This window comes from Ictidomys tridecemlineatus, chromosome 2 (genome assembly GCF_052094955.1).
Source record: "Ictidomys tridecemlineatus isolate mIctTri1 chromosome 2, mIctTri1.hap1, whole genome shotgun sequence".
In the NCBI taxonomy this organism is placed as follows: Eukaryota; Metazoa; Chordata; class Mammalia; order Rodentia; family Sciuridae; genus Ictidomys; species Ictidomys tridecemlineatus.
Genome location: NC_135478.1, coordinates 208,519,455 through 208,537,461, shown reverse-complemented (window position 1 = coordinate 208,537,461; position 18,007 = coordinate 208,519,455). Strand labels below are relative to the sequence as shown.

General features: G+C 39.3%; 2 protein-coding genes across 24 annotated transcripts in view; one reads left to right on the top strand and one right to left on the bottom strand.

Moving 5' to 3' along the window:
* The window catches only part of LOC120891841 (uncharacterized), a 70,507-nt gene that overhangs the window by 12,065 nt on the left and 40,435 nt on the right, over window positions 1-18,007 (top strand). For 8 of the 11 annotated variants that reach the window (XR_013435359.1, XR_013435357.1, XR_013435356.1 and 5 more), the window contains 2 exons: window positions 4,498-4,646; window positions 15,583-15,695. Coding sequence is in view for 1 of the 11 variants with exons in the window: in XM_078040560.1 (XP_077896686.1) it covers window positions 134-209 (76 nt within the window). In the remaining 10 variants the exon portion in view is untranslated. Of the gene's footprint in view, window positions 1-133; window positions 332-4,497; window positions 4,647-6,931; window positions 7,079-15,582; window positions 15,696-18,007 lie in introns of those variants that run through there. The other 3 variants (XR_013435363.1, XM_078040560.1, XR_013435358.1) reach the window with 2 other exon arrangements.
* Window positions 1-18,007, bottom strand: part of Mkln1 (muskelin 1) — a 302,986-nt gene that overhangs the window by 250,216 nt on the left and 34,763 nt on the right. For 4 of the 13 annotated variants that reach the window (XM_078040544.1, XM_078040548.1, XM_078040554.1 and 1 more), the window contains exon 1: window positions 15,178-15,398. The exons of 7 other annotated variants lie outside the window; for them this stretch is intronic. The gene's annotated coding sequence lies outside the window, so the exon portion shown is untranslated. Of the gene's footprint in view, window positions 1-15,177; window positions 15,399-16,840; window positions 16,995-18,007 lie in introns of those variants that run through there. 2 more of the 13 variants (XM_078040552.1, XM_078040549.1) reach the window with 1 other exon arrangement.

Sequence of the window (18,007 nt, the reverse complement as noted above, 5' to 3'; positions counted from 1 at the left end):
TCTAAAATGTCACCAGGTCATCCATCGATTCACTCTCTTTTTATTTCTCCATATTGCTATCACTGTCTAATTTTCACGGTATTTACCTCTTCACGCATCATGTTATTTGTGTATTATCTAACTTCCCCACTAGGACGAAGCTTCATGCAAGCAGGGACCTCATCTGTTGCATTCATTGCTGGAAGTTCTCATCCAATATTTCTGAATGAACGAAGACATGAAAGGAAAGACTTTTAAGTGGAAAACTTTGTGAATCAAAATAACATCTGCAACATGTTATCAGGATCCCTAGAGTTATCCTTTATAGAGTAAAATCACTCAGTTAAAAAAATCTCAAATGTGTTTTGCTTTAAGACGTCACAATTAATAAGCAACATTAACTCCCGCCCTACCTCTTTCTTCCTTGTGTCCTCATTTCCAAAGCCAAACAAACCACGTGTCCTCTGAACCAAATTGCTCTTTCTCAATGTCTTCTCCACTGACTTCTTTCTCTTTGCTTAATAACATGATTGCATTGTCTCACCATTTTCTGAAGGTTTGGGAGACTCTGAAAAGAAACATTTGGGGAATGTTTTGCTCCTCTCCATTTCTGGCCCAGGATTTCAAGGAAGGGAAAACCCAAATGTACTTGAAAGAGGAGAGAGAGATTTAGTTAGCCTCTGAAATGTCTTGCCTTTCTCTTACATTTTCATATTTCTATCTATGACTTTCCAAAGGCTAAATTCATCTCCACTCCCTTGACCAAAATACTAGATTTTTCTTTTATTAGGTTATCCTCCAGGTATAATGATAAAGTCAGAGAAATGAATACGCCATCTTCCTCCATCTCTCTTTCTAGGATCCTCTCAGTTTTTTCCAGACCTTCCCAATCCCAAGGTGACCCTGTGTAGGCCCAGGTTTCTGGATCAACGGTCAGCTGGGACCAAGAACTCAGCCCACATTCAAGACCTCCAGCACACCTGCAGGCCATGACTCATTGGGATTGTACAACAAAAAGTTTGGGAAGTTCATTCAGATCCACACTAGGTAGCTGCTAGTGATGCTTATCCAGCACATTCCCAAATCTCCCTGTTGGGAAAAAAATAGATTCTCAAATTCTATTCACAAATCAATCTCTCCCTCTCCCTTTCCCCTCCCTTCCTCTGTCTCCTGATCTTTGAACTTCTGGAATTGCCTATAGAAAATAATAAGAGAGGGGCTGGGGTTGTGGTTCAGTGGTAGGGCACTCGCCTAGCACATGCGAGGCCCTGGGTTCAATCCTCAGCACCACGTAAAAATAAATAAATAAATAAAGGTATTGTGTTCAACTACAACTAAAAATAAATATTAAAAAAAGAAAATAATAAGAGAATCTCCATCCTCAACTGTCTTTAGTGAATATACTAAAAATAAGACTATGGGGTTGGGGACGAAGCTTAGTTGGTAGAGTGCTTGCCTAACATGGATAAGGCCCTGGGTTCAATCCCTGGCACCACAAAAAGAAAAGAAAAGACTAAACTATTCCTCCTCTGTATTCAGTGAAACTTTAGCCACTGTCCTTTCTTACCTATCAACACTGCTCCCCCACCATGCACAGTGTCCAGCTCTAGTCCTAGATAATAATTCTCAGATAGGCCTCTGAAACACGATGTCCCAAACCAGCCTTGGCAACGGGATTTTGATCATGCATCAGTGAAAAATATGAGGATATGCATCCCCCAAAACACATGTATTAAAAACAAACCATACATATATGTTTAGAAACAAAACAATAAGAAGAATAAAGGGAAAATTAAGTTATTGGACTCAGTACTGTTGAGAGTCTGTCTCTAGATTTTGTCTCAGATTAACTGGGTGACTATTTCCTTACGGCAGATGAAATTCTAAAGATGGCAGCCCCAAATTCCCATCCCCTGGTTATTTAGTTAGACTGTCATTGGAGTTCAAGCTGGGGAGGGTTTTAAGTCCCAGGTGAGTTTAAAATATGAAGATTATTAAGTGGGCCTGGCCCAATCCAGTGAATCCTTTAGAAGAATAGTTTTCTAGAGGAAGATGAAAAGATTTCATTTGTGAGAAAGTCTCCAGCATGACTGCTGGCTGTGAGAATGGAGAAAACCAAGTGAGAAGGAATATGTGAGCATTACTGCACCAGAGTTCTTCCCCAGAACCTCTAGATGAGAGTCCAGCCCAATTCATCTCTTGATTTCTACCCTATGGGATCCTAAGCAGAGATCCCAGGCAAGCCCACCTGGACCACAGCAACCTATAAAACCATAGAACCTGCAGAATAAGTGGGATACTGCTCTAATCCTTAAGGTTGTGATAATTTTTCCATTGTCATAGAAAACGAATACATCTCTTCAGTTTTCAGATCTCTAAATGAAGTTAATAATGTCTGACTATGCCCAAGAAATACTCCAAATACAAATTATGTTGTTTTAGGTTTAATAGAGTGTATTAAATTATTTCCAAATGCTGTAATTTTTATATTAATTACAATATTCAAGGGTCAATCGAGGACAATTAGACTCTTCAATGCTGCTTACGTTTGTTTTGTTGGATTCATTGCAGTTGCAGGACAGAGCTAACTTTAGAAGCTACGTCATATGGGTTAGGGTGTGGAGTTGTTCCTTCCGAGAGACCCGATTGAACCTGTAATCTTTTTTAATTTGCAAAGCATTGTGTTGCATTTTATCAGTGATCCACTGGATACTCCGTCTACATGTCAAATATAGGGATCTTTTTCTTTCCTAGTTAGATTTCCTTTTTTGAAGAACTTGACCTTCACCTTAAAAAATCTTTTCAAATTTGGCAAGCTCTTTCTACCTTGAGAAAATCCTGAGAGAAGAGGCATAAGAGGATCATACCTGTTTCAATAAAATTGATTTGCCAGGTAAAAGAAAACCAGAAAGCAGGTCAAGAATGTTTTAAGCGCATAATCATTCCCTAAGTAAACCGAGATGTGAATGGTGCTGAACTTGTTAACCCGGATTTCTCCTCTGGAGTATGGAGAGGTAACCATAGAGAACTCCCGTGAGCAGATCTAGTTTAAACAAAGTGATCTGGGAAAGAGCAAGAGGAAGGTAGCGGTTAAGGAAGCAGGAGGTTGTACTCCGAGGAAGAACATTCCAATTTAGGAAGTAGACTTTCTGTGAAGGACCAGAAGGGAGGGAAATATTACTTTGGTTGGTAAAAACTGCATGGCCCTGGGCAAGTGGCTCAAATTTGTTGAGCTTCAGTTGCTTGTGAGTCTGCATCAAGACAGTTTTGAATGTTCTGAGCACCAGGCCTGGGATGATGGCTGCATTCAGACCAGGCAATCTCATCCTCTTGTCCTTACCCCAGAGTCCTGGATAATCATCTTGGTTCTAACAGATACTAACGGCCCCTGCTGGCTAGACCTCTGTGTCATGTTCAATCCAAAAGACTCCAGACCAGTTAGTGGCTAGGCCAGACGTCTAAAGCAAACACACCCTGAAGGCAGGGAGACAGGGAGAGTGGATCTAGATATGGGAGCCAGTTCTCCAAGGACAGGACTTCCTATGGCCCCAGTTGCAGGGTACTATAGGAAAATATCCACAAATAAAAATCTCTGTCTAAAACAATCCAATTTTCTAGCTCAATCCATTGACAGTGACTTAGCCATCCAAGATCATATTTTTCCAACATGGTCCATTTTCTTGGCTTTCCTAAGTCATTAATTATGATCATGTTTTCCCAAATGTGGAAATTCCCCTTGCGCAGATGCAGCCAGTACTGGCCAACCCTCCTTTCCTGAGAAGTCTCCACACAGCACAAAAATATTTTTGTTTTCCCGAATTGCCCACGGGGAAAATTTCCTCACTCATTTTTTTTCTCCCCCTCCTCCCTTAAAGTCTTCTGGCAATTTCCAGGAATCTAAACAAACCCAAATTACTTAGATCACTGGAGAGCCTTTCAGATGTTCTAACGTGACAAAAGAGAATCTGAACTTTAAATTTAACATTATTAAGCCAATTCTAAGAGTTACATTTAATAAACGAAGTCAAGGCTACTGAAACCGGAATACCTCCCACTCTTGCCTAAGAATATGTTCCTAGGACTTGGGAGCTTACATTATAAACAGTGGTGGCCAGATTGATTAACATGGTGTCTGAATTAAACAGCATTATTATATGAGACATACTTCGAATATAGGAAAGTCTTATACAAACGTAGACATTTTGCAGCCAAGTGGTTCTACAATACAGATGATTATTCAAATCGTAAAAGTTTGCTAGACAATTCATCCCATTTACTTTATTCAGCTTCTGGATTTCCCAAGGTGCCCTGTGCAGGGCTGACAGCAGCAGAGACACTCCAGAGATATTTTGTTCCTTTCAGAACATTCATCAAGAGGCATTTTTGTGCCAGAAACTAAATTTAGGTGGTAGAGAAGGGGTGGTAGAGTGATGAATCAGACTGGGTCTCTGCCCTCAAAGTCTTTATAATCTAATAAAGAAGTCATGATACACACACTAACCACTGGTTCTCCATCAGGGACTTGGCAACGTCTGGAGACATTTCGGCTTGTCAGACCTGGAAGTGGGGTCATTACTGGCATCTAATGGAAAGAGGCGAGGATCCTGCTAAAGCTCCTGGAATGCACAGAACAGCCCTCCACAATAAAGAATTCTCTGGTCTTAAAGGTCAGTTGTGCCAAGGTTGAGAAACCCTGACCCAGCTGTGCTAGCTAGAACAAAGGACTGGTTGATCGATTGCTCTACTGATGGATTGGTGTTGGTCCACATGATAAATGACTTTCACCTTAAGACCCCAGTCATTTTGAATTTGTGCTTATATCCCATTATAACTTTAAAGTGTCTTTTGAATAAATGAGTACACGGAGACAGGTGCTGAATGAAGCATGAGATAAAATGTCACTAGGCAAAATGAATGATAATTTAGAGTGAATTGTTAACTTGAGGACAAAATTTTTTTCTAGAATGATGCCAAGCATATAATAACTACAGAGTGAAGATGAGCTAAACATATTCAGATCAATTAGCAGCATGAATTTACCTAAGGTTTAAAGAGGAATTTTATTAAAACAGTCCTCACAGTAGCCTTCTTCTCAGAAATACTTCTCTATAGAGTCCTGGAATTGCATATTGTACTATGAGGTGATATAACTCTGTATTTTTATATCTTAGCATTCAAAATTTTCACTAATCCAAATTAGCCCTTTCCCTAAAGTACCGAATTAGTGAATGCTAATCAAGTTTGAAATTTTAAACAGTAGCTGGGCATACTGGTGCAGGAGGGCAATCGCAGTGACTCAGGAGACAGAGACAGGAGGATTGCAAGGTCGAGGCCAGCCTCTGCAATTTAACAAGACCCTATGTCAAAATAAAAAAAATAAAAGGGGCTGGGGATGTGGCTCAGTGGCACAGCACTTCTGGGTTTAAAAAAAGGAAAGAAAGAAAAGAAAAGAAGGACAGTTGAGTGTCACTCTCAGTTTGGGATCAATTAAAAAATGAAGTCATATCTTTAAATTAGAACATGTCAGTGGAAAAATATGATTTAATTTACTAAAATTAGTTAGGACTTTTTTTTTCCAGGAAAAACAATCAAGTGGTCTAGTGTTTATGAGGCAAACAGGGCTATTATTACACAGAAATCTGTACTTTTGATTAGGCCATTACCATCAATTGTGATATGTGGGTTACCAGGAAGTAGTGGCTTTCTTCCTCCATCTATCTGGCCTGTATTTTTCAATGTAAGTTGGTGAGTAAGGCAGGACCTGGCATCTAATTTTTGTATTACCATTACTCAAGTGTAAGTAGGATGGGAGAAGTGCCGTACAAATTTCAAACAGAAATAATTGTAATAATCTGCCATTTAGAGAGTTAGAAGCAATATCCCTGAATTTCACAAAGATCATGGAGACCATGATGTTTCTGATTTTGCAACATAAAGAAGCAGAACTTCCTTTGAGTTTGAAAATTTCCTGTAATTTTTTTTTTTGCCCCAACATGAGTTTAATGAAGTATATTTAAGAGCAGGGAAGTGTGTGGGGAGTTTACTCATTCCTTTTTATAAAGAAAAATTAAATAAACAAAAATTACGTCACCTCTTCAATAGAAAGAAACTGAGAGGGACCTCCTTAATAAGTAGATGAAGTTAAAAAGAGACATATTTATTTAACTTTTTTCAAGATTTGTTTTATATATATATACATATATTTTAAAGATTTGTCATGTATTTATTAATATATTCTTTGTAGATAGACACAATACCTTTATTCCAGTTATTGTTTTTTATGTGGTGCTGAGGATTGAACCCAGTGCCTCACATAGGCTAGGCAAGCGCTCTACCACTGAGCCACAACCCCAGCCCCCAAATTAGAAAATCAAAGGAATAAAACTTGGGCTGGGGGTGAAGCTTAGTCAGAGCATTTGCTGCGAATGTGAGACTCTGGGTTCTACCCCCAGCACCCCTCCCACACACAAATTTAGCTCATGGGAATGTTTAGTATGGCCATATAACAAGCTATCACTAGTATAAATAGACCTTGATGTGATGCATTAGGATCTCCCCATTGTTGTCTGCATTTATTTACAATAACAAGAAGTCTCCCTTCTTCTGGGAGGGAGGTAGATTTGGCCAAAGGGGGGAAAAAAACATTCTTAGGTAAATATTAAAATGGGGACTTTGGATTGAAGAGTATGTGTTTTTGCCTTAATGATGGGCATGCATTCATCATTTATTTATAATGATGGGCATGACTAGCAGGCAGAATCTCCTGTCCCAGGAATAATGTGATTTCCATAATCTTGGAACCCTGCTGAATTGAGCTCCTGTCACAGCCTTGCTGGTCACTGCTCCGACCTCAGTGAAGACCAAGGGTAAAATGACTGCCACCCACCCTCTTCCTCAGATAAACCAAGGTGTTTACCACATGCCTCTCCATCTATCCACCTCTTCCCTACAGAAATCTATCGTCCTGGGAACAAAACGTATTGCCAATACGTGGAAGTATGAATCGGCACAAAGTTGTACTAAAAGAATCATAAGAAGGTGGTTTTGCTTCAGTATTTGCTCCAAAGGGAAGAACAATGGGAATGTGGTCAGCAGATAAGTGTGTATTTCCAACTTAAATTGCTAGACAAAATTATTAGGTTTTCCTCTATTTCCTATTTCAGGGATGATGTTCAAAATATTTAATAACTGCCTGGGTGTGGTGGTGCACGCCTGTAATCCCACCGGCTCAGAAGGCTGAGGGAGGAGGATCTCGAGTTCAGAGCCAGCCCCAACAATTTAAGCAAGAACCTAGCCAACTCAGTGAGACCCTGTCCCTGTCTCTAAATAAAATATGAAAAAGGGCTGGGGATGTGGCACAGTGATTAAGTGCCCCTGGGTTCAATCCCTGGTACCAAAAAAAATACTTTAATAATTGTTATAGCATAGACAAAGACCAATCACAATGTGTGTCCAAGGAACCAGGATAGACTAAATAAACTAGAAGGCCCAACTAGCATGCACCAGCTGACTGGAGCCCTGATTATTTTACAGGGTCTTGAAAGTCAGTATAAAGTTGATTTGTAAACTGAAATGAATTAGGAAAACATATCTTACCATAATATACTTTTGATGCAGCTGAATTGAAGATGGATATACAGAAGAAATTAAAGACATTTGTTGATTCTTATTGAATTCACATTCTCAGAATTTCTTATAGATTCAATGTTCTAATTAATACCCTTCCTCTCAAAATTGTTCAGAGTAAATAGATAATTTTTAAATGCCAGGTTTTGTGTCTGTTTCAATTGGGCCATAAATAAGGCCATGTTCAATTGCCCAAATATAAGTTGCCTTTTAAAATTCTAAAGTACCCTTACTTCTATAACTGAACTGATATACCCCTAACATTTATGGTGGTTATTTATTTATTTATTTATTTGGCAATGGGATGTAGGGTGGTTTCTTGTCTTCTTTGCATTCTTTTGTACTTGAATTTTTTTTTTTACAATTCATTACAATAATAATCATTCAAAAACTCTCTCCTTTATATTTACTTAGATAAAATTATAGTTCACAGTATTCTATCCTCTCTATTAATGAATTGATTTTCCAAATTCAACCCCACTTTAATCATTACAATCACTTAAAAAAAAAAAAGGTCTGATGACATAACCAATGTGAAAAGACAGGATATCCGGTGGCTTCCATAGGACCCCCTGTCTCTGAAAAATTTTTTTTGCTATTATTTTTCTTTGTGTTCTCATATATAGTTGTTTCAGAATACTGCTGAACTCTCTAATTCTTCTGAAAGGAAAATCATAATATGTACATTTAGGTAACTTGGAAACACACTACTCAACTTAGTCTTTGTAAATGTTGGCATATCCTTGAAGGCAAGATTCCTGGATTAAATAATTTCAGAAATTTTCTTTTGTTGCACAGGCATCAGGGAGACAAAGGGGATGAATTAGAAAGAGATTTGAACAACACTCTGGTATTCAGGCTTATAAATAAATTATACAATTTTCCTTTTCTGGGTATTATTCTCATGGTGTAATGGACACTCTGGACCAATAAAATCTGTGTCTTTCAGCCAAATGATTCAACCTCATTGCATTCCTCATGAATCCTAAGGGGTTATATTTCCTTGAGACTGGGTTCTGGATCAGTAACAGAAATTTGAAAAAAAAAGCCTATTTTTTTTTAAGGATTAGGATTCATTTATTTATTTTCTTTCTGGCATTGTGGTTATAATGCTATTTGTGCTCTATCGACCCATCTATCAGGAGAAAAGTGGGGGCGAAAGTAGAACAGTTTTTCATCATTGGAAAATTTCAAAGTCAAGCTGGATGACTACCAGGTACTCTCTAGAAGAAACACATCCATGAAAAGGAAACTTGACTAAGGTGACCTCTCATGTTCATCTCTAAATTCTATGGTCTGAAATTTACCCTCTTATCTTATGGTAGTGATGGATCATACTAGAAGAACAAGAGTCTCTTTTAGCTATCTTCCTTGTTTTGTCTAAAATCTGCAGCTTTGTGAGGGTGTTAGCTCTGAGAATTAAACAGAAAGAGAAGAGGGTGGGTGGGAAAATACTGCTAGGAGACTCGGAGCTGTCCAGCAGTCAAAGGAGCTGTATCCATGTAAGTTTCAGCTAATGAGACATATTATGGCAGTTTGGAACAAGATTCAGCTAGGCTACTGCTAACCAAAAAGAGGGGCAGGTATACAGCAGTTTTCCCTCATCTCAGGTTTTGGCTACTTCAAATCAGCCTTGGTCCAAAAATATGAAATAAAAAACTCTAGAACTAAACAATTTATAAGTTTTAAATCACTTGCTGTTCTAAGTAGCATGATGAAATTTCATGCCATCTCGTTTCATCCCACCTGGGAGATGAATCACCCCTTTGTCCAATGTATCTATGCTGTATATGCTACCTGCCCGTGAGTCACTTAGTAGTCATCTCAATCATTAGATTGACTGTTATGTGTCATGTGATTTTATTCAAGCAACCTTTATTTTATTTAATAGTGGCCCCGAAGCACTAGAGTAGTGGTACTAACAACTCAAATATGCCAACAAGAGACCAAGGAAAGAGGTGAAAGTTTTGACTTAATAAGGAAAGGAAAAAAAAAACTATTCTGTGGTTGATGAGGTCTATGGTTCTATCTGAGAAAATCTGGACTAGCTTTGCTTCACCTCTAACTGCAAAAGTTATGGCCATGTGCTTGATAAGTGCTTAGTTAAGATGGAAAAGGTATTAAATTATAGGGTTCAGTACTATCGATGGTTTCAGGCATCCATTGGGGTCTTGGAACATACCCGCTGATTTCAATGTGGTACTACCACATGAAAGTACTGTCCAAACCCATCCCAAGGGGATTTTTCTGACTTTTTAAATGTATGGCTTTTCATTTTAAATGGCATTGATGGACTTCTAAATTATGTAGAGGAAAAAAAGAGAAAGTAATATTGAACAGGGGAAAGATAAAGTAGAAGACAAAGGGAGAAAGGCAAAAATACGACTATTACACTGTACAAGCGGTCTTTCAGCTTGTTAATTTCAAGCTACTGAGCAATGCACACACACTACATAAACATGCTCTATTGGTAGCAAGGTTCAAGTCTATAGCAGCTTCAGTATTTATGTTTTAATCAGTAACACAATTATTTTTGTACATTTTTTAAAAAAGAAAGTCAAGTATAGTTTACAAAGGTTTCACAGAGAGCACAACTAAAATATTAAAAATAAATGTTTGTCCTAAATAGGTTTTTTAAAGTCCTTTTCCCATTGCAAGAGGTAAACTACATTCATCAAATGCAAGCCCACTTGACTGAGGTTTTGAAGAAAAATATAAAACTATTTAACCATGCTTGTATTCTTATTAAGTAACTTGATACTGAACTGTATTTTCTTATATTTCCTTCTACAAGGAAAAAGCAATGTTTCCACAGATATCCTGGGTTTGAGAAGAGGAAGGGAATTACAGAAACACCTCACCCAGCTTCCATGTGCTAGACAACTAAATGGTAACCTAATCTTACCAGTAAAACTATTGAATGTGGAAGGGCTATGTGCTCCACAATAATTTTTCATAAGTTTAGAAAGCACAAATTTGGGGTCTGGGGTTGTAGCTCAGCAGTAGAGCACTCACCTAGCACATTCAAGGCCCTGGGTTCAATCCTCAGCACCGCATAAAAAGTAAACAAATAAAATAATTTTTAAAAAGTTAAAAAAAATTGTTTTAAAAGGCACAGATTTAAAAATTTTAAAAATCAATTTTAAAAAATTTAAATTTTGTATTTATTGCAGAAAATTTATAAAATATAAAAATTGACAAAAAAAGAAAATTTAAATTATTCTGGTGGAACTCTTATTAATATTCTGGCATATAGGCTCTCAAATACATATATGTTGGCCCCACGTGGTGGTACATGCCTGTATAGTCCCAGCTACTCAGGAGGCTGAGGTAGAGGATTGCAAATTCCACCCCTGGGTTCAGTCCCCATGTTATGGTTTGGATGTGAGGTATCCCCCAAAAGCTCATGTATGAGACAATGCAAGAAGGTTCAGAGAAGAAATGATTGGGTTACCAGAGCTTGAACCCAATCAGTAAATTAATCACCTGATGGGATTAATTGAGTATTAACTGAGGGCAGGTGGGGTGTGGCTGGAGGAGGTGAGAATTTGGGGTGTGGTTTGGGGGTATATATTTTTATCTTGCAAGGGGAGACCTGATCATCTCTTGAGCTGCTTCCCTCTTCCACACTGTTCTGCCATGATGCTCTGCCTGCCCTTGAGCCTCAAGGAATGGAGCTAAGGACTAAGACCTCTAAAACCATGAGCCCTCAAATAAACTTATTCCTCTACAGCTGTCCTGGTTGGGTCCTTTAGTTACAGCAGCCAAACAGCCCACCACAAAATAAATATGTAAATAATATGCCAAATACATAGTGGTCACATACACATTTCACACTCAACATTTCTTTCAGATGAATAAAGGGCAAGCCAGGCGTGGTGGTGCATGCTTGTATCAGCAGCTCAGGAGGCGGAGGCTGGAGGAGCCCATATTCAAAACCAGCCTCAGCAACTTAGTGAGGAAGCCCTAATCAACCCAGTGAGACCTGTGTCTAAATAAAAAATTAAAAGGGGCTGGGGATGTGGCTCAGTGGTTGAGCGCTCAAGTATCAAAAAAAAAAAAAAAAAAAAAGAGAGAGAAAGAAAGAAAGAAAAGGAAGAAGGGCAAAATAAAAGAATTGTTGGCCCATCTTTTTCAAATTAGGGCTCACAGTCCAACTTTTTTTTTTTCAGTTGTAGATGGACCCAATACCTTATTTTATTTATTTTTTATGTGGAGCTGAGGATTGAACTCAGTGCCTCACACATGCTAGGCTAGTGCTCTACTATTGAGCTACAACTCCAGCCCCCCAACTTTTTTTATGCTGGAAATCAAACTCAGCATATTACACATGTGGCTGTACCACTGAGCTACGTCCCCAATTCTGCCTACATATTTCCATCATCTTTTTAAATGTGTTTCTCCTACCCTTGGATCCAGGGTGGAAAATAAGTTGTAAATGGGGTGCCAGATCTAGCAGCAAGGGTGGAGACAATTCCTTATCTTTCTTTTTCTAAATTGAGGCTCAAGAATTTGTAAGGGAGGGCTGGGGATGTGGCTCAAGCGGTAGCACGCTCGCCTGGCATGCGTGCGGCCCGGGTTCGATCCTCAGCACCACATACCAACAAAGATGTTGTGTCCGCCGATAACTGAAAAATAAATGTTAAAAATTCTCTTTAAAAAAAAAAAAGAATTTGTAAGGGAAATAAATTATTGCAAAACAGCTTTATTTTTGTGAGATAACATTGGAGGTCCCCAAGTTGGACAGCTGCAGTCAGTCACATGCTTAACAGAACAAAGAGTTCTACAAAGGAAGAAGTTAACTTTAGCTTTGAAAATCCTTTTATCCTCCATGATTTTGATGCCTTTAAATTTGTCACCTGAATGCGATATTAACATAATCGTCTGCATTTCAACTAATGAATGCACCTGCTTCTAAGACTTTATTTTAGCAGTTTTAATGAGCTCTTCAAAAGAGTTTGCCTGGACTTACTGCACTGCTAGAGAAATAGCAGCTGTAAGCAAGTAACAACACATTCAGTATTTGAATCAAGTTCTATGAAGTTGTTAAACTTGAGAAGGAGTATCCATCCATCTGTCTGTGATAAGGGAAATGAAGTTGAGATATAGCTGAGGCATTTGGAAAAAGCACTAGTGTAAGTGGGTCTGACCAAAGGTTATTCCTTGTTAGGCCATAATTTATGGATCTCAGGCAATTCATTTAGCCAAGTGCCAATTTTCTCATTGTTTTAGTCAATTTTTTTTATCACTGTGACCAAAAAACCTGACAAAAACAACTTAGAGGAGGAAAGTTTATTTTGGCTCATGGTCTCAGAGGTTCAGTCCATGGCTGGTTGACTCTGCAGTTCTGGGCCCAGGATGAGGCAGGCCATCATGGTGGAAGGCCATGGTGGTGGAAAGCAGCTGGAGACATGGCAACAAGGAAGCAGAGAGCAAGATCCACTTACCAAGGACAAAATGTAAACCCAAAGGCATGTCCCCAGTGACCTGCCTCTTCTAGCCTACAGTTACAATCCAGTTAGTTAATCCATATGTGTAGATGAAGCCAATGACTAGATTAAAGCTCTCCTCTGAACTTCCTGGGGGGACCATAACACTCTTCTATATAATAATGACAGTACTTGTTTATAAGTCTGTTGTAAGAATTACATACCTTGGGCTGGGAGTGTGGCTCAAAGGTAGAGTGCTCGCCTAGCATGTGCAAGGCCCTGGGTTCAATCCTCAGCACCACATAAGAATAAATAAAATAAAGGTATTGTGTCCAACTACAACTAAAAAATAAATATATACATAAAAAACAATTACATGCCTCACCTGTTATAAGCACTCAATGCTAAATTTTATTATAATTATTATGTTTATTGTTAAGAAGATAAGCCACATATTGCAGGAATCCACTTATCAGAACTATCCAGAATCGTTAAATCCACAGAGAAGAAAGTTTGTCGGTGGTTGCCAGAGAATAGGGGGAGAAGGAATTGGGAGGCAAACTCTTCATGGGATTTAGGATTTCCTTTCAGGGGTGATGAAGTTGTTTTAGAACTAGATACAAATGGTGGTCACACAATGTCATGAATATATTAAATGCCTCCAAACTGTTCACTTTAAAATGTTCCCTTTCATTTTGGAAATTCACCTCAAATCTATTTTTAAAAGTATTCCTTAAATATGTGGCATCAGGGGCCGGGACTGTAGCTCAGTGACAGATCGCTTGCCTAGCACATGTGAGGTTTGATGCTTAGCACCATATAAAAATAAACAAAATAAAGGCTTGCTGTTCTTCTACAATTACAAAAAAAATTTTTTTTTAAAATATGTGCTTTAGGTGGATCAAACAAATTCTATTTGATTGGCTGTAGGTGAATGGTGAATAATTGCTCATGGAGACCTAGAAAAGATCATCTGATTTCTTTTACTCAAGTAATCAGCATGCCTGTTTCAATGCTGAATCATGCCTTGACCCTACGGTGAAGATTTCTGAAAGAGAAGACATCAACCAACCTCTTGACGCCCAAACCCCTAAAGCAATCCTGTATGCCATTTAGAATTTTTAAATATCATGTGGCTGTTAGCATACTAGGATACTTATTTACTCTTAATCTATATTAATTCTTTTTATTATGTAATCAAATTCTTTCCATGCTTGTTACACTCTGACTTCAATCACATTTTCATGATTGTAATCTCCCTCCTCCTTTCCTTCCATCTGTTCCTCTGTGTACTTTTATTTGAAAAGTAAGGAGTAATAACCCATGCAGAACTCAATTGAATGGAAAATGAAAAATGGGACCAATGTTGCTTTAAAAATGTACAAAACAGACACATTACAGATCAAGTGAAAGTAACATCCTGGAGGACAGATGCGGTAGACTTTGATATATCTGTCTGTCTGTCTGTCTGTCTGTCTGTCTCATGTAGGGAGTTCAAAGGTGGGATAGCTATTAAGAAAATGAAAAATTCTCCAATTCCCTTTTTATTTTATTCCTCAAATAGTAAAACAAATATTTTGGCTGGAATGAAGGTAATTTATTCTCTGAGTGCTCTTCCCCTTCACAGGATTCTGACCGGTTCAAGAATCTTCATCAACTTGATACAGGGGTTTCTTTGGAAAGGCACTGATTTCTAGAATCCCCCAAATGAAATCTGCTAGAATAGGTAGCCTGCTGATAATGGCATGTGCTCCCATATTCCAGAAGTTCTACAGTATCCAGGACGGCATGGTGCATCTCTCCAGGAGACATTCAGTTCTACTGAGACCTCAGCTTCAAAACCTGAGAAAACCACCCCAAAGGAGTTCACCTCCGGCCCCCTCAGGCAGTGCTCTGCTATTGCCATCATTGACCTCATACAGATGAGCACCTGTTGTCTATGGCCTTGCTGTGCCCACACACTGTGGTCCTCAGAAGGGAGGCCTCAGTATCTCCTAGAAGCCAGTTAGAAACCCAGACTCAGGTCCCACCCTAGACCTGGTGAATTGGAATCTGCAGCTTCACAGGATTCCCAGGGGATTCCCATACACAATTAGATTTAGGAAGCAGTGGTCTAAGGGATCTACCTAAGATTGCAACTCACCATGTCCTGCTTCAAAGTTGTATCCATCACTTTCCACCTCCAGTCTCTATACAGATTTCTGTGTAGGGCTCCAGGGCAAATTATCTCTGATTTTGGATAAGTTCCCAACCAGTGGGTCTTGCAGCGATCTGCATTTCTATGGTTTGGGTGGTCAAGTGCTTATATAGCGCAGACTCCCACTGGGCAAACGGAGCCCATTCCCCTCCAGGTCATCTTGCCCTCTTTATTGCCACAGCGCCAGAGTTACCATGTTCATAAATTATTGTTAAAGAAGGAAATTACCAAAAGAAAAAAAAAGTGTCTATAAACCTGCATAGTTTAGAGCTAAAGAATATGTTAAAATTTTCCATCGTGGAAATTTCCCAGCTACTGGGCTCTTTAGATTTTTTTTTTTTTTTTTTTCAGAGCTGCAAGCAAAGAATGGAAATTTCCAAATGCAGCATCAAGGGCTGCTGTTCTGCTGACTGTCTTGCTCAGCCGGGGTCATCTGCTTCTCTAAGACATCAAGGAATGCCAAGGTAGGTCTGAGAGAACACATACACTTCCTCCGCAGGAAGGAGGGAATATCTTTGTGCTGCTACTGAGCCATGATGAGGGGAGGGAGGGGCAGGGGAGGGGACACGCCCTGCTCCCTCCAGCTGAACGTGAAGTTTGTTGATTGTTATCATCTATCAGCAGCTTATCCTACTTGACATTTTTCCAGGAGAAGCAGGCTGGCAGGATTCTTGTTTTTTTTAAAGAAATTCCTAATTGGGTAGGAGATCCAGAGGGAGAAAGGGAACCAACATTTGTTAGGGTACTCCACCAGGTAGTTGTGTCTATTTAATCTTTCTGTGACCTGCCCAAGGTTAACTTCCGATTTTCTACAACCAAAATTTGAAGTGTCCTCTGTTCTTCCAAAGCCAACCCAACCCCCAGTGCATTAATTAGTTATCTGCAAACATCCGGGGTTTTTTGTCTCCACCCTCTTCAATAATGTCAACAGTTCTGTTCCTTTTCACTGTATCTAAGTTGAAATATAGTCCCCTTCACAGCTGGTTCTGAAGCCAGTCAACAGGAGTCTAAATAGTTCTTTAAATTCTGGCACATTCCTCTCCAGCATTCTGGTAGTGGCATTTCTGTTGAAGTCTGAGTGTAAAGGCTTTGGCTTCTTGCAGACAAGTCCAATGACCCTCACTGGTTCTGGGCCAGAAAGAACATTTTTCAAACCCAAAGCTGTGTGATTTTTGTCTGAGTGGTTTGGGAGTTTCGCTTTTAGATTTTCTGAAGATTTTGAGATAGTCTAAGAAGCAATGGCTACCAAGTTCGCTGTCTTTTTACTGACATCCCTAGGGGACCAGGAAAGGAACAGTGAAGGAGGTTTTCTGACATCACTGTTGCTATTTATACCTAACATTATTTATCGAGGCAAGTTTGTAATAGTGAAGATTTTTTAGCAAGAAATTAAAAAAATCATCCCATGGCTGGTGAGTTAAAAAAAAATTATCCCATTTTTTTTGCCTTTTCAGTCACATCCAGAAACAACAGATAGCAATGTCCTAAGGGACCAGTTTTGCCACCACCTGATAAAAAAGGTGGAGGGGAATGGAAGGATTGGCAGTGATGTCATAGGTCAATTTAGACTTTAGTGACAAAGGCTGTTCAGTTTGGTCATTGGTTATACCTGCTGCGTCTGGTTCCTAGTGAAATCTGTCAAGTGGTATTTGAGTACAGGTCTGGTTCAGGCTTCTTTCCACTCCTCCTCTGTATCTGTCATTAGCTACAGGATAATGGTCCTCTTAGTCGAAGACACTGATGATTCATATCTGTGGGTGGGGCTGAAGAGACATGTATGATGAATATTTCTTTCCACTTGAGACCACAGAGATGACTTTTTAAAAATGCGTGGTCAGGATACATGCTGTTTTAGCTTATGATTGATTGTTTGTGATTTTAAACGTGGCCTCAATTCCATCCCTCCTGTTTCCCTTCCCCGTGCAATGTGACTTTGCAGTTCCTCTCATCACGAATGGGAGTCTATTCCCCCTCCCCCTTGCATCTAGGCTGGCCTTTTGACTTGCTTTGGCCACGCAACAGAAGTAACAGTGTGCTGTTTCCAAGCTAGCCTCAAGTCTGTGCTTCCACTTTCTCTCTCAAAACCTCCCACTCGTAACTAAGCAAGCCCAGGCCAGCCTGCTGGAGGACAAGAGTGTGTGCAGGAGGGATGAACTGTCCCCCGCTGAGGTCACCCTAGACCAGCCAGCCCCAAGCCAACAAGCCAGCTGACCACTGTATGAACAAGTCCACCAAGATCAGCTGGACCACCCAGCTAACTCACCAATTCATAAGACATACTAAAGGACCGTTGCTTTAAGGCTCTAAATTTTCAGATAATTTGTTATGAGGAAATAGGTAACTACTAGAGGAACAATTCCTGTCTTTTAGTTGGTATCTGACAGCCAGGAGTCTCAGAGTCAAATCTGAAAGGTAATCCTAGCATCTACATTGATTCATTTATTTTGTATATATTTCATACTTTATGGCTAACATATTTGCAATCTTCTTGCTCCTTACTAGTGAATTTTTTTAAAAAAATCCAATAAACCTATTGTTTATCACACTGATTCTCAACCAACCCAAGCCCTTGTTTTAAATATTGGTTTTGATTTATCAGATTAGGAAAACGGAATCTAGAGTAAGGATTGGCAAACATTTAGTGTAAAAGGCCAAGTAGGAAATATTTCAGGTTTTGCAGGCTGTACAGTCTGCTGTGCTGTGGCAGCGCTGAAGCAGCCACAGACAACATGCAAACAAATGAGCATGGCTGCGCTCCAGTAAAACGTAATTACTA